We start from the raw sequence: 15548 nt of genomic DNA on the forward strand, positions 1-15548 counted from the left end.
ATTATATTTGCAGCATACTATAGAAGCATGAGAATTGAAATGATAAAGAAAACAACAGTAAATGTTCAGGAACATTTATTTAACAACAGCAGATCAATGACCCACTTTGTTTTCTTTCACACACACATTACCATGCTACAACATAAAGGTCCAGATTTATACGTAATATTTAAGTGTATGTACAACAGACCTTAACCATTAAACCATGCGTTGCAAAATTTAATGGCCACATAAAAAAACATACCATTTATAACTATAGCTGTTCATCATCAAAACATGACAAAATAAGTTAACTTAAATAAAATCAATTTCATAAAATTACTATATCACTATCATTATACTATATACTATGTCGTCTGTATCAATACATTTTTATGGAACCATTTCCTGATCATTGGTCCAGTAGTTTTTTGAACACACATTGCATTCAACTCATTTAACAATTAGCATTTTCCAACATCTCAATGAAGAAGCGATAACAGGTAGGTATATCTATGGGGTGGTTTCTGAGGAGGGCACAGCAAACACTGTAAAAGGACCACACATGTCAAACAACCATATCATCAAAAGCAGAGGGCAGACGAGAGGAGCTCAGACATCCATTGTAAACCATTGAAACATAATTGGCATTAATGAAACAAACAAATGAAGATAATGGCAGGTTATGCATTAGTTACACTTTACATATATTTAGTTGTATATATTTATATTAAAAACATAAATCTATTCTGGTTATAGGATAAGAGCTGCCTGTGGTAGTGCTAGCCCACTGATGCAATTACTTATGACCTAAGAAAGTACCAATATTGACACTCAAAATTCAATGATGGTAAAAAGAAATTAACACAGCATTGGACAATTACAACACTTCTGAATTCCCTTCAACAGAATTATAAAAAAAAAGATGATAATATTCTTCAAATGCTCCCAACTTTTCCCTACACCCATACAGTACTCTTTTTCATCACAGCTAAACATAAATGAACAGTGCTTGGAATGAAAATATGTCCCCCTCTAAATTGGATCAGGTCATGGTCCTTGGCTTAGACAGTGTGGGGTAACACTCGGAACCACAAGAAAATTAAGCACAGGTAAAACATAAAATAACTGGATATTGAGAACCAGTCAAATGTGCAGAGAAGTGTTGCTCAGAGATGTCTGGGTCACATCCCAAAAATCCAACGGGACTGTGGGTGGCACAGTGGCAAGTAAAACTAAACAAAATATACATGACTATATATGTTAACAAACCTATGTATGATATTTATCTTCTGGTGTTAGTCAGTTCTTCGATGCAGGGAAGTCAGGGGCAAGATTACAAGCATTCAGTTCGGATTTTAGGGGCAGGACAAAGCAATGCTTCCTTCACACAAGAACAGACCAAACCAAGCCAATTAAATTCAAGACCCACCAAATGTTAAGAAAGCAATGATGTCACCATCAGTATTTCATGATATTGCTGTCATAAAATGCAGCTTGTGTGCCCTGCCCTCCCTTTCCACCCTTCTACATGCACAGATCTCAGCACAATATAACCACAATGCAATGGGAAGGGCACAAACACAGGTAAACAGGAGTCCAAATCTATGGGTTTAAGTGGCTAAAGGAAAGGGGCTATGTGTTTATAACTGGCATCAGCTGATGGCAATTCTAAACTGAGAATTGTGTAGCTCTATTTTGAATGTTCAATGATGAAGGCATGCAGCAAAGACAATGAACAGAAACACCTCACTATCCACAACCTCCCTGAGCCGAACCTCTCTTATCAGTGAGCAAAAACATAAAGTAAACTGTGCCCCAAATGAATCACACTCACATGTGCACCAACAGTATGAATAAAAAAAAATGAAGACAATTATTTATTTCTCTCAAAACAGTGCATGCTACACAATGACATGAAATATGGATAGGGGACTGTGGGGTTGGAGGATTGTGAGGTCAAAGGCTAAAGAATATGAAAGAACAAACGGCAGGGAAGCAAACATTTTCTTTCTCTTTCTTCCTACATTGAGGCGGGAGTGGACCACTCTGGAGCGGGTGGAAAGGGGAGGTGTATCTTAAAGAGTTCTGTATGTGGGCCACGCTCACTCCTCCATCTCCTCTCCAGGACATGGCTCTCTTAGTGAAGTTTAAACAGATTGCCCTTCTCGTTCATCCTTTTAAGTTGGAGCAGGGTAGCAGGCAGGGCCACAGGCCAGGACAGGGGTGGGGTTTAGTTGAAGCCCATGTCGGTCTGATAGGTAGAATGGTGACCATCTGACGTCAACTGGGTGGTCTCTGTCGCTGATGGCTGCACCAAGATTGCTTCACCCCCAGCCTCTGTCAGAGAGCGACACACACACACACACACACACACACACACACACACACACACACACACACACACACACACACACACACACACACACACACACACAAGATATAAATGGTCAGTAATGATGGCACTCCATAGTAAATGACCATGCAATTGAAACAAGTCAATGGTCAGTGATGAAGTGATTTGTGTTCATGCAGAAACATGTTTCTTACACAATAAGCAGTCGATCTCACCTCTCTCATCAGACTGCATCTGGGCCTCCAGGTCCTCAGGGGACACATAGAAGTCAGGCTCCTGGCCCTCTGGAGGCCGCGGTTTACACTTCCCACAGCAGCAGTTACAGCAGCAACACAGGCAACAGCAGAAGTAGCAGCCAGTGGCCAGGCCACAGAACACAAACAAGGCCTGCAGAGAGAAAACAAGGCAGTGTGTGTGTATGTGTGTGTGTGTGTGTGTGTGTGTGTGTGTGTGTGTGTGTGTGTGTGTGTGTGTGTGTGTGTGTGTGTGTGTGTGTGTGTGTGTGAGAGAGAGTGAGTGAGAGAGAGGTGTAAGAGTGATCAAGAGAGTGTGGCAAGAAGATAAAACAATAACAATCAAGGAAAACGGTGTTACATGCTGACCAGACCGGACATGTTGCAAAATAAATTTAGAAATCCATGTTATTCAATTATTGCACCCACACTGCTGGGCCAGGAGCCTGACTATTGCACGACTAGAAACGATTCGGTTGACAGTTATATGTGTGGATGAATTGTCGGAGTAGAGGACCTTGTGCATTTCAGGTAAAATAACTCAATGTTTATATCGCAGGACAAATTAGCTAGCAACAGCAAGCTAGCAAAATAGGCCAAATTAGCTTGCAAGTGCAAGCTAACTAGCTAAATTGCCATACATGTTGAATGCTTTTCGACCTGTCTCCAAATTAATGTCATTGGTTCAGAATTTGTTTTGATATTTTAACCTGCGTGTCGTGATCGCGTTTGGTGTAGGGGGACAAAATAAATGTATGCACGATAGCGCACGATGGCGCACGCGCGCAGCCGGTTTGGGTTTTGTGTTAGAGAGGCTTTGTTTTGTTTTTACAGGGTTTGTGTTATAAAATATGCCATTTAATCTTTAACACAAAGTCAATTCTACATGTCGACCCCCCCACCTCCCTATGGCACCTCGCAGTCTCACCTTAGCCCACCAGCTGGACAGGACAAAGTAGGTGTTCACGTTCTCCTCGCCAAACTGCTCAGCCACATACAGTCCCAGGGAGCCGTACTTGTCATAGATGTTCCGCTTGGTGGGGTCGTTCAGAATGGCATGGGCATTGTTGATCTCCTTAAACTTGTCAGAAGCTTCCGGGTTATCTGGGTTCTTATCAGGGTGGAATTTCAATGCAAGTTTTCTAAGAACACATAAGAGTGAGAATCAGATAGTACCAATTAATAAAACATAAGACTATATTTATATGTGGCACAACTCTAGAAAATAATGTGGCTATATTTTTATTGATGAGTATTAGTATAACTGCTACAGTAAGTGGCTGCGCCTCTCTGACTGACCTGTAGGATTTCTTGATATCGTCGGGAGTGGCTAGCTTGTCAATGCCAAGCACAATGTAGAGTGATTCACCAGAGGTGGAGAGTGAGCGCTGCCTCGCCTGTTCTTGTGCTGCCATGATGCCTCACGTCCTTCACAATCTGAACACAGAGAAAAGGAAGAATTGCACATGTTTATTTACCAATGAGTCATCATTACACTATTATTCAGCCTATAGCACCTTGTGTGTTGACTGAAGCAGTGTATTTTTTATTCTCACAAATATGTGGTTCTGCCCCAAATTCACTAAATACTCCCACCCTCCAGGGATCTATTGCACACCTTATATCCCTACCGCCACTCCAAAATGGTGCACTCTCAGAGGGTTCCTACCCTGTAAGAGGAAAGAGTAGAGTAAATCATCTCGCTGTGAACCTAGATGCCCTCTCCCTTTCGACAGCAGATCTGATAACCTAGTCACATATTCTTACTGTATATCTATTGGGTTTCTACTTAGAATAGGCCTACAAATGCCAGGATCCTGTAGCTATTACTAAATCAATAACAAATTCACTTACATGAGATATGAGTGTTGTCATTCTCAGTCCCTCAGTGTCTAATTGAGAACTGAGGTCTCACACAAATCACTGATATTAATTGCAATGTGTACCCTTCCAGGTCTCTTTTCAAAGTAGCTACTCTGTCAACTCTCTCACTGTCAATTGTTTGGATTGTTGATAGGAAATCTGTAAGAAGTTAATGACAAATCACAAACATCAAGATGCTACAGCTTCAGACTGCACAAGGGCCTACAGCATTCAGAAAACGTCAAGGACCTTCTGCAGTGATGGTAAGGCCAAAATGCTTAATTTTGAGCATTTTCCCTCATCGGCCTGTCCCTGAATAAAAAAATACAAACTCAAATAATGTACTTAATTGGATCCTACATTTCAAGTAATTAGTGTAAATGGTGAGACTTTATGTGATGTGGTCCTGGGGAGGAGAATCGTTATTGACTTCCAAGGAAGCAGCTGACCATAGATATGCTAGATTTATTGAGATGGCGCACTAGCCGTAAAATACCCTTTCTTCAACCTCCAGACAAACTACTAACATTTTTAGGCCATGACACAAATGACTGACCAAACAACAAATTGTCACAAAAATCGACTTTTGCAAAATGTCAAAACCCGTAAACTCTGAGGCTGCTATAATCCGTACACTATAACGCTGTTCAAATAAATGGAATACATAATCATCATTCATGGAATGTCCGTTTGCTATAAGGACAACTAGAATATTATGATAAATATTCAGGATTATTTTTGAATCTGTAGCCTAAATGCGATGCTTGGAGCGATTAATCTATGTAGCTGCATCAGCAGCTGCACTGCGCAGCATCCATGTTGGTTTGTTGCTGGCCTTCTCTAAATGCAAGACAGGACTCGCTCAAATCAGCAGTCATTTTCAAGGGCAAGGGGAGAATAGGTTTAAAAAATAAACAATCCACATCAATGCTTACCTCTTGAAGTCGGCTTTGGTGCGCTGTATAGGGAATGATCCAGAGAGATATAATAACGGTGTCTGATTATGGTTGCATCCCAGAGAACCGCGCGTACCCACCAAACCCAACCATGGACAGCTGCAGCAGTATATTGGCCCCGCCCCCCGACCACCCCCATAATCGACCTGCGCGCTGCACGCTCATTGATTGGGATGCCCCTCAGCCTTATTACTGCATTATAAACTAATGTTTACTAAAAACAAATAAACATAGCTACAACGTGATGAAGTAATTTGCTTTTGAATGAATTTTGAAGAGATGTAATACAGTAAAATAGGCTTAGGTGATTCTCAACCAGATACCCCCTCAGAGAAAACCCTAGTATGCCTATCCTTACAAAGAAAATTGAAGTTTTGAAAGTGCAGCAACTGTAGTCGACTGTGGTATTTTGGATGCAGTAATTGCAGAATAACGGCAGATATACTGTACTCTAACTGCTGTTATATACATCTGACTGCAATCTTTTTTCGTCAGGGCACCCTAAGAAGTAATACCTGTCTTTGCTTTACTTCATTTTCACATTGCGTTAATTCCACAGAACAGACTTTCGAATTACACCAAGGTATATACAATGAGGTGAAACGTTTAGAACCTTGCAGCCCAATTCTACAAGACATAAAATATCTGTTCCACAAAATACATTTCTATCTGAAAGGTTTTGCAACGTTGAACCGTTCTGAACAGACCCCATCACTGCTACTGTTCCTTGGTAACCATGACATCATTCCACTGGCCAATCGTAGTTATGTTTCCCCAAATCACGTTCGGTTGTCGTGATTCACGCGAGAGAGCTTGAAGCAACTACACATCCGTAGCCGATTGTTACAGGTATTTTTAATTGAACAATAAAGCTGACTACTATATTTGATAGCGATAAAATATAGTATTATGTAGTGTATTGTACTCTTCGCGCATGTTACAATTACACGTTGGTGGGTGATGTACCAACAAGCTAACGTTAGCTAGCCATCTAGCTAGTATCAACACAACAAATAACGATAGTTAGCGAGCTAATTTCAGACTAAATGGTTTGGTGTGTAAGACCAGAATATTCGCTCTGTTCCTCGCATAGATGGTAGATATGATATCATTGTTAAATAGCCAGCTAACCTTTCGAAATTAAAGGATTTAGTTAGCTACATAGCAAGCGTTGTTTTGTTCTTCAAACACCACGCCGAGGTAAAGTTGGTTTTATATTCGGACATTCATCATAAGCCTTTTACAAATGTAAAAATCAATAACTAATTCACCGTTTGTCACAGAAACATCAAACTAGGTATGATTTATTCTATAAATGTATAGCACACTTTTACAACCTTTTACTGTCGTTGAAAAATTCCAGTTTTGATTTGATAGAAATACATAAAATCTATAAAATGTCATTTAAAGAAGTGTAAATCAATAAGTAATTCACTGTTTGTCACAGAATCATCAAACTAGGTATGATTTTTTCCTATAAATGTCTAGTATACTTTTACAACCTTTGCTTTGAATAAACATTCCAGTTTTGATTTGACAGAAATACATTAACATCTATAAAATGCCGTTTAAAGCTATATAAATCAATAACGTTTTCACTGATTATGACAGAATCATCAAGCTAAGTATGATATTTTCTATAAATGTCTAGCATACTTTTACAACCTTTGTTTTGAGGAGAAATTCCAGTTTTGATTTGATATAAATACATAAAATCTATAAAATTATATTTAAAACTGTATAAATCAATAACTAATTCACCATTTGTCAAAGAAACATCAAACTATGTATGATTTATTCTATAAATGTCTAGCATACTTTTTAAGAACTTGGTTTTGAGTAAATTTCCAGTTTTGATTTGATAGAGGACATGTAGTACGTCTAGAGGGCGTGTGTTCAAAGTTCTAACGAGTCTGTTATACCCTATTAGAAATTCTGCATCTTCAGTCATATTAAATTAGATTACAGGAAAAAACTACAGGATGAAGGAGTCAGTTCTGACTAACAAAGAAGACAGGTGGATGGATCAAGACAACCAAGAGGATCAACATGGACATTCCACAATGGAGATGGGGATAACTAAGAGTGAACCGTAACATACACTACTGTTCAAATGTTTGGGGTCACTCGACTGGCAGCTTCATTAAATACTACCCGCAAAACACCAGTCTCAACGTCAACAGGGAAGAGGCGACTCCTGGATGCTAGGCAGAGTTGCAAAGAAAAAGCCATCTTTTCTTTTTATTGGCCAGTCTGAGATATGGCTTTTTCTTTTCAACTCTGCCTTGAAGGCCAGCATCCTGGAGTGCCTCTTCACTATTGTCGTTGAATTAATTAATGAAACTGCCAGTTGAGGACTTGTGAGGCGTCTGTTTCTCAAACTAGACAGTCAAATGTACTTGTTCTCTTGCTCAGTCGTGCACCTGGGCCTCCCACTCCTCTTTCTATTCTGGTTAGAGACAGTTTGCACTGTTCTGTGAAGGGAGAAGTACACAGCGCTGTACGAGATATTCAGGTTCTTGACAATTTCTCGCATGGAATAGCCTTCATTTCTCAGAACAAGAATAGACTGACGAGTTTCAAAAGAAAGTACTTTGTTTCTAGACATTTTGAGCCTGTAATAGAACCCACAAATGCTGATGCTCCCAATATTCAACTAGTCTAAAGAAGGCCAGTTTTATTGCTTCTTTAATCAGAACAAAAGTTTTCAGCTGTGCTAACATAATTACAAAAGGGTTTCTAATGACAATTAGCCTTTTAAAATGATAAACTTGGATTAGCTAACACAACATGCCATTGGAACACAGGAGTGATGGTTGCTGATAATGGGCCTCTGAACGCCTATGTAGATATTCCATTACAAATCTGCCATTTCCAGCTACAATAGTCATTTACAACATTAACAATGTCTACACTGTATTTCTGATCAATTTGATGTTATTTTAATGGACAAAAAATGTGCTTTTCAAAAACAAGGAAATTTCTAAGTGACCCAAACTTTTGAACGGTAGTGTATGTTATGGTTCACTCTTAAGACATTCCACAGTGGAGATAAGGAAAACTATGTTGATCCTCTTGGTTGTCTTGATCCATCCAGAAAAAAGAAACGCACACCTATAAAGGCGAGGTGCTGGCTAGCGGAGTAGAAAACTAGAAAATAAAGGAAAGCCGCACACTCTAAGAGCTCAGATGCAAAAATGTAATAACCAACGTTTCGACAGCGAAGCTGTCTTCATCAGGGTATCATCACAAACACTGCGAGATGAGTCATTTATATAGTGTCAAGAGACACACAGGTGTTTGTAATCATGGCCAAGTGTGGCCTAATATCATTGGTTAACTCAAATATTTAAAAAAATGGCATACAAAGAACATACAAAAAGACAAACAAATGGATAGCATACGATCATAGCATTTGTAGTCTAAAATGTATCTAACAAACAATTACAATGGCAAAATCACAATAATCACAAGAATGGCTTCAGATCAAAGTCTATGTTGAGACCGATCCATCCACCTGTCTTCTTTGTTAGTCAGAACTGACTCCTTCATCCTGTAGTTTTTTCCTGTAATTTAATTTAATATGACTGAAGATGCAGAATTTCTAATAGGGTATAACAGACTTGTTAGAACTTTGACCACACGCCCTCTAGACAGACTACATGCCCTCTATCAAATCAAAACTAGAATTTTTCTCTAAAACAAAAGTTGTAAAGTATACATTTATAGAATAAATCATACATAGTTTGATGTGACAAACTGTGAATTAGTTATTGATTTATACAGTTTAAAATGGAATTTGACAGATTTTATGTATTTCTATCAAGTCAACTGGAATTTTTACTCAAAACAAAGGTTGTAAATGTATGCTAGACATTTATAGAATAAATCATATCTAGTTTGATGATTCTGTGACATGGTTAATTAGTTATTGATTTTTACATTTGTAAATGGCTTTTAGCGATTGTGTGATGAATGTCTGAATGTGTGAATATAAAACCAAATTTACCTCGGTCTCGACCACAGTCGGTCTCGACCACAGTCGGTCTCGACCACAGTCGGTCTCGACCACAGTCGGTCTCGACCACAGTCGGTCTCGACCACAGTCACTCTTGACCACAGTCACTCTTGACCACAGTCACTCTTGACATATCGGTGCAATTACTACTTGCTAGCTAACACTTTTCTTTATTCAAACTTCGCAGGATCTCAATGTCAATGATGAATTACGCGGAAAAGTCAGAAGATATTACTAAAGATGAATGGATGGACAAACTGAACAATGTACACATACAGAGGGCGGACATGAACCGGCTCATTATGAATTACCTTGTGACAGGTATTCCACGATTCACACTTTTGTGTCAGTTGCTGCTAAAACAACCTCCAATCTGAGCCGCTCTCTATCCCAGTTAACCGTTCTGAATCTTCAGCTTGTCTCTACTTACAGAAGCAGAACCCTACATTTTTCCTTGATCTATCCGGTTGATTTTTCTTGTGATTTTGATGGTCTCACTCTTGTTTGTGTTTGTGCAGAGGGGTTTAAAGAGGCAGCCGAGAAGTTTCGGATGGAGTCTGGGATCGAGCCCAGTGTGGACCTGGACTCTCTGGATGAGAGGATAAAGATTAGAGAGCTGATCCTGAAGGGACAGATACAGGAGGCCATCGCACTCATCAACAGCTTACACCCAGAGCTGCTTGACACCAAGCGCTACCTGTACTTTCACCTGCAGGTAAGGATGCCCTCAGGGGACTGATTTAGGGTCAGAGTTTGTCCAAGACAACAACATCTATTGTGGATGTCCATTGCCCACACCAAAACACTTGATAAAACGTATATTTAATTCCTTTGCCAGCGGCATACCACCCTGCATCTAACCGCTGGCTTTTTTCTGAAGCTAAGCAGGGTTGGTCCTGGTCAGTCCCTGGATGGGAGACCAGATGCTGCTGGAAGTGGTGTTGGAAGGCCAGTAGGAGGCACTCTTTCCTCTGGTCTAAAAAAATATCCCAATGCCCCAGGGCAGTGATTGGGGACATTACCCTGTGTAGGGTGCCGTCTTTCATATGGGACGTTAAACAGGTGTCCTGAATCTGTGGTCACTAAAGATCACATGGCACTTATTGTAAGAGTAGGGGTGTTAACCCTGGTGTCCTGGCTAAATTCCCAATCTGGCCTTCATACCACCTAATCATCCCCAGCTTCCAATTGGCTCATTCATCCCCCCTCCTCTCCCCTGTAACTATTCCCCAGGCCATTGCTGTAAATGACAATGTGTTCTCAGTCAACATAAAAAGTCCCTCTCCATTTCTTTCCTCCTTCCCCTCTTTGTAGCAACAGCACTTGATTGAGTTAATCAGGCTGCAGGAGACAGAGTCTGCGTTGGAGTTTGCCCAGACACAGCTGGCAGAGCAGGGGGAGGAGAGCCGTGAGTGCCTGACAGAGATGGAGAGGACGCTGGCTCTTCTTGCCTTCGACAACCCAGAAGAGTCGCCCTTTGGAGACCTGCTTAACATGATGCAGAGACAGAAGGTGTGTCTGTGTGTGTGGCCTATCATCTGTATAATTGTTTATTAGGCTATTATAAACTGGGTGGTTCTAGCCCTGAATGCTGATTGGCTGACAGCTGTGGTATATGAGACTGTATACCACTGGCATGACAAAACATTTCTAATTACGTTGGTAACCAGTTTATAATAGCAATAAGGCACCTCAGGGGTTTGTGGTATATGACCGATATACCACGACTAAGGGCTGTATCCGGGCACTCGGCGTTGTGGCTTGCATAAGAACAGCCCTTAGCCATGGTATATTGGCCATATACCATGCCCCTTCGTGCCTTATTGCTTAATTATAGCCTCTTTACACTACACTAGCTTGACAACGCATACTAGATCCACAACATATACAGTGCCCTCCGTAATTATTAGGACAGTGAAGCATTTTTTCTTCTTTTGGCTCTACTACAAAAATCAAACAATGACTATGAGATTAAAGTGTAGACTATCAGCTTAATTTTGAGTGTATTTTCATCCATATCGGGTGAACCGTTTAGAAATTACAGCACTTGTTGTACATAGTCCCCCTCATTTTAGGGGAGCAAAACTATTGGGACAAATTCACTTATGTGTATTAAAGTAATAAAAAGTTAAGTGTTTGGTCCCATATTCATAGCACACAATGACTACATCAAGCTTGTGACTGAAATTTGGTGGATCCATTTGCTGTTTGTTTTGTGTCCAATAGAAATAAATGGTAAATAATAATGTATTGTGCATTTTGGAGTCACTTTTATTGTAATAAGAATAGAATATGTTTCTATTTTTTGGGGGGGTATGATATTTGTGCGTCTAACTTTCTCTCACTCGTCATTATTCATGATTTATTTTAAATTTTTTCTCACCTTTATTTAACCAGGTAGGCTAGTTGAGAACAAGTTCTCATTTACAACTGCGACCTGGCCAAGATAAAGCAAAGCAGTGCGACACAAACAACAACACAGAGTTACACATGGAATAAACAAACATACAGTCAATAATATAATAGAAAAAGTCTATATAAAATGTGTGCAAATGAGGCAGGACAATGGAGGTAAGGCAATAAATAGGCCATAGTTGCGAAATAATTACAATATAGCAATTAAACACTGGAGTGATAGATGTGCAGAAGATGAGTGTGCAAGTAGAGATACTGGGGTGCAAAGGAGCAAAATAAATAACAGTATGGGGATGAGGTAGTTGGATGGGCTATTTACAGATGAGCTATGTACAGGTGCAGTGATCTGTGAGCTGCTCTGACAGCTGGTGCTTAAAGCTAGTGAGGGAGATATGAGTCTCCAGCTTCAATGATTTTTGCTGTTCGTTCCAGTCATTGGCAGCAGAGAACTGGAAGGAAAGGCGGCCGAAGGGGTAATTGGCTTTGGGGGTAACCAGTGAAATAATCCTGCTGGAGCGTGTGCTACGGGTGGGTGCTGCTATGGTGACCAGTGAGCTGAGATAAGACGGGGCTTTACCTAGCAAAGACTTATAGATGACCTGGAGCCAGTTGGCTTTGCGACGAATATGAAGCGAGGGCCAGCCAACAAGAGCATATAGGTTGCAGTGGTGGGTAGTATATGGGGCTTTGGTGACAAAACGGATGGCACTGTGATGGACTGCATCCAATTTGCTGAGTAGAGCGTTGGAGGCTATTTTGTAAATGACATCGCCAAAGTCAAGGATTGGTAGGATAGTCAATTTTACGAGGGTATGTTTGGCAGCATCAGTGAAGTATGCTTTGTTTTGCGAAATAGGAAGCCGATTCTAGATTTCATTTTGGATTGGAGATGCTTAATGTGAGTCTGGAAGGAGAGTTTACAGTCTAGCCAGACACCCAGGTATTTGGAGTTATCCACATATTCTAAGTCAGAACCGTCCAGAGTAGTGATGCTGGATGGGCGGGCAGGTGTGGGCAGCGATCGGTTGAAGAGCATGCATTTAGCTTTACTTGCATTTAAGAGCAGTAGGAGGCCACAGAAGGAGACTTGTATGGCATTGAAGCTCGTCTGGAGGTTAGTTAACACAGTGTCCAAAGATGGGCCAGAAGTATACAGAATGGTGTCGTCTGCGTAGAGGTGGATCAGAGAATCACCAGCAGCAAGAGCGACATTATTGATGTATACAGAGAAAAGAGTCGGCCCGAGGATTGAACCCTGTGGCACCCCCATAGAGACTGCCAGAGGTCCGGACAATAGGCCCTCCGATTTGACACACTGAACTCTGTCTGAGAAGTAGTTGGTGAACCAGGCGAGGCAGTCATTTGAGAAACCAAGGCTGTTGATTCATTCAGGATTATCCGTAATCATGGTAGCATCCACATTAATGTAGAAGTGTTTCAAAACAGTCTATTCTTATTTACAATAAAGGTGACTCCAAAATGCACAATTCATTATTTCCCATTAATTTCTATTGGGCACAAAATAATCTGAAACACAACCAAAACAAACAGCAAATGTATCCAACAAGTTTGAAGAGTCACAAGCTTGATGTAGTCATTGTGTGCTATGAATATGGGACCAAATACTAAGCTTTTTACTACTTTAATACACATATAAGTGAATTTGTCCCAATACTTTTGCTCCCCTAAAATGGTGGGGACTATGTACAACAAGTGCTGTAATTTCTAAACGGTTCACCCGATATGGATGAAAATATGCTCAAATTAAAGCTGACAGTCTGCACTTCATAGTCATTGTTTGATTTTTAATTCAACCTTTTGAAGTATTGAGCCTAAAGAAGAAGGAACAAAAAGAAAACGCTGTCCCGATAATTACAGAGGGCACTGTATTTTTGTATGGTAAAGAGATGGATCTAGCTTCAAATCGCTCTTTCCCAAGCCACCTCCATAGGTAGTGTGGGACACGTGTACACCAAATACCCCCCTCTGAGTGGTATAGTGTAAAGACAATGGCTCTCTGATGCCACATGCCCCTGCAAGAATGACCTTAATTATCTTCATTCCAGGAGACAGCGTTTTTGTTAGCCAAATTGAAAATGAAATGCTTTTAAAATGTCCACACATTTGTGAATCATTGTATTAATTATGTGCAATATGGTTTAGATCCTTATTTTGTTTGTCTATATACTATGGTATTTACAGTATGCTAATAGCTGCAAACACACATGAAGCAGGAATGTGGCTTTGGCCACACCACATCCAAGGTTAATGTAAAGATACTGTAAACAGATAAGTTGCAAATATGATGTTGAAGAGTCAGCTCTTACTACACATATTTTACTAATGTAAAGAAAGAGCCTTCATGTGCATGAGTAAAAGGGTCTCTTTTTGGGGGTGTTCTGTGTTCTGTATTCCTGTAGTTTAAACACCTTTCTTTCTTTTCTCAATGCTCTTCAGGTGTGGAGTGAGGTGAACCAGGCTGTGCTGGACTATGAAAACAGGGAGTCAACACCCAAACTGGCCAAGCTACTCAAGCTGCTGTTATGGGCTCAGAACGAGCTGGACCAGAAGAAAGTCAAATACCCCAAAATGACAGACCTCAGCAAAGGCACTATTGAGGATCCCAAGTGAAATGAACGAGCAGTGACATGGACTACCACACTTCCTTTCTCCTATTTATAAGCAGTCGACGACTGGATGATAACGTAATAAAAACATATTATATATACCAATATAAATACATTTTTCATGTTGCATATATGAGAGGACTTAATTGATTGTGCAAACAGTATATGGCTGTATTTTAAAAAGTGACAACTGCTATGATGATAAACATTCAACAGAGTACCCACATTTATAGTCATTTTGAAAGACAAATTTAAATTGCTGGTTTATATTTGAGTACCTGAAAAATAAGTATTATTCACTTTTACTTGAGTATCATGGTGAGTTCTGAGTATCATGTTGTTTTATTTGTTTTTAAGCCACTGGGTTGCCACGCACTAGCGGTTCTGGGGAGGCCAGTGCCCCTGTGACAACAATTTTGGCCCCCCTAAATGTGGAGTATGAAATCATTTTTACATAACTAATTTTTGCTATCGTTCTTTTTTTACATCCATTATTAGACAGTGGCAACACGGAACACTAATTTAACCCAAACATTTTCTAGAGAGACGGCTTTAGGCGGAACACAACAGTATCGTACCACATGCATCTGCATTATGAACGTGGTCTTTTGCCTGCTAATGCCTGCAATGCAGTGAAGAAAACGATATGACAACAATAACGTCTAATGTAACTGGCCCCTCTAACAGTACTACTGGCCCCAGCTTGGCCCCCCCCAGATGAAATGGTCTAGAACCGCCACTGTTGCCACGCTGAGTGGAGTTATGATTTTAAACATATAAGGTAGAGTTTAAGACTAAATTAGGCTCATGTGTAAAGGAAAGAGAGGAATAGGCTATACGCCACTTTTTCTAGATAAAGGGTTTGGATTAAGTGGAAACTGTGTTACCCAGCCTTTTATCTACTGTACTTTGATAGGTTATAACCGGTAATCTGATATTAACCTGTCTACTGCCGGATGAAATGATTGCTTACATGGAAATACGGGTTTCTTTTAAATGGTTGGCTGAGTTTACATTCCCTTCTGTCTTTGAAAGACACATGGAGCTCGGCCTTGTATTGTTTGTTTGTTTTGTTGAGGATTGAAAAGTTGTAGATGGTGG

General features: G+C 40.2%; 2 protein-coding genes across 4 annotated transcripts; one reads left to right on the plus strand and one right to left on the minus strand.

Moving 5' to 3' along the window:
• Positions 1 to 58: 58 nt before the first annotated feature.
• LOC115165712 (dnaJ homolog subfamily C member 5) lies at positions 59 to 5490 on the minus strand. Of its 3 annotated transcripts, XM_029719011.1 has the most exons (6): positions 5367 to 5490; positions 4187 to 4238; positions 3868 to 4005; positions 3497 to 3710; positions 2551 to 2722; positions 59 to 2319 (listed from the first exon to the last, which is right to left on the minus strand). In XM_029719011.1, the coding sequence occupies exons 3-6, from the start codon at positions 3981 to 3983 to the stop codon at positions 2213 to 2215; spliced, it is 609 nt and encodes a 202-aa protein (XP_029574871.1). In that variant the 5' UTR covers positions 3984 to 4005; positions 4187 to 4238; positions 5367 to 5490; the 3' UTR covers positions 59 to 2212. The 3 variants fall into 3 exon arrangements, with proteins under 3 accessions (XP_029574871.1, XP_029574870.1, XP_029574872.1); XM_029719010.1 differs by lacking the exon at positions 4187 to 4238; XM_029719012.1 differs by lacking the exon at positions 4187 to 4238 and having other exon boundaries at positions 2228 to 2319; positions 2530 to 2722.
• A 657-nt stretch (positions 5491 to 6147) lies between these two features.
• LOC115165714 (glucose-induced degradation protein 8-B homolog) lies at positions 6148 to 14665 on the plus strand. Its single transcript, XM_029719015.1, has 5 exons — positions 6148 to 6236; positions 9593 to 9726; positions 9924 to 10120; positions 10720 to 10917; positions 14278 to 14665. The coding sequence occupies exons 2-5, from the start codon at positions 9600 to 9602 to the stop codon at positions 14449 to 14451; spliced, it is 696 nt and encodes a 231-aa protein (XP_029574875.1). The 5' UTR covers positions 6148 to 6236; positions 9593 to 9599; the 3' UTR covers positions 14452 to 14665.
• The last annotated feature ends 883 nt before the right edge of the window (positions 14666 to 15548 follow it).

This window comes from Salmo trutta, chromosome 28, assembly GCF_901001165.1.
Source record: "Salmo trutta chromosome 28, fSalTru1.1, whole genome shotgun sequence".
Lineage (NCBI taxonomy): Eukaryota > Metazoa > Chordata > Actinopteri > Salmoniformes > Salmonidae > Salmo > Salmo trutta.

Coding starts and splice junctions, on each gene's coding strand:
- LOC115165712 (XM_029719010.1), bottom strand. CDS start 3,983: ATGGCAGCACAAGAACAGGCGAGGCAGCGCTCACTCTCCACCTCTGGT. Junction 3,711..3,867: donor GATATCAAGAAATCCTACAG/GTCAGTCAGAGA, acceptor ATGTGTTCTTAG/AAAACTTGCATTGAAATTCC. Junction 2,723..3,496: donor TGTCCAGCTGGTGGGCTAAG/GTGAGACTGCGA, acceptor TTCTCTCTGCAG/GCCTTGTTTGTGTTCTGTGG.
- LOC115165714 (XM_029719015.1), top strand. CDS start 9,600: ATGTCAATGATGAATTACGCGGAAAAGTCAGAAGATATTACTAAAGAT. Junction 9,727..9,923: donor TATGAATTACCTTGTGACAG/GTATTCCACGAT, acceptor GTGTTTGTGCAG/AGGGGTTTAAAGAGGCAGCC. Junction 10,121..10,719: donor ACCTGTACTTTCACCTGCAG/GTAAGGATGCCC, acceptor CCCTCTTTGTAG/CAACAGCACTTGATTGAGTT.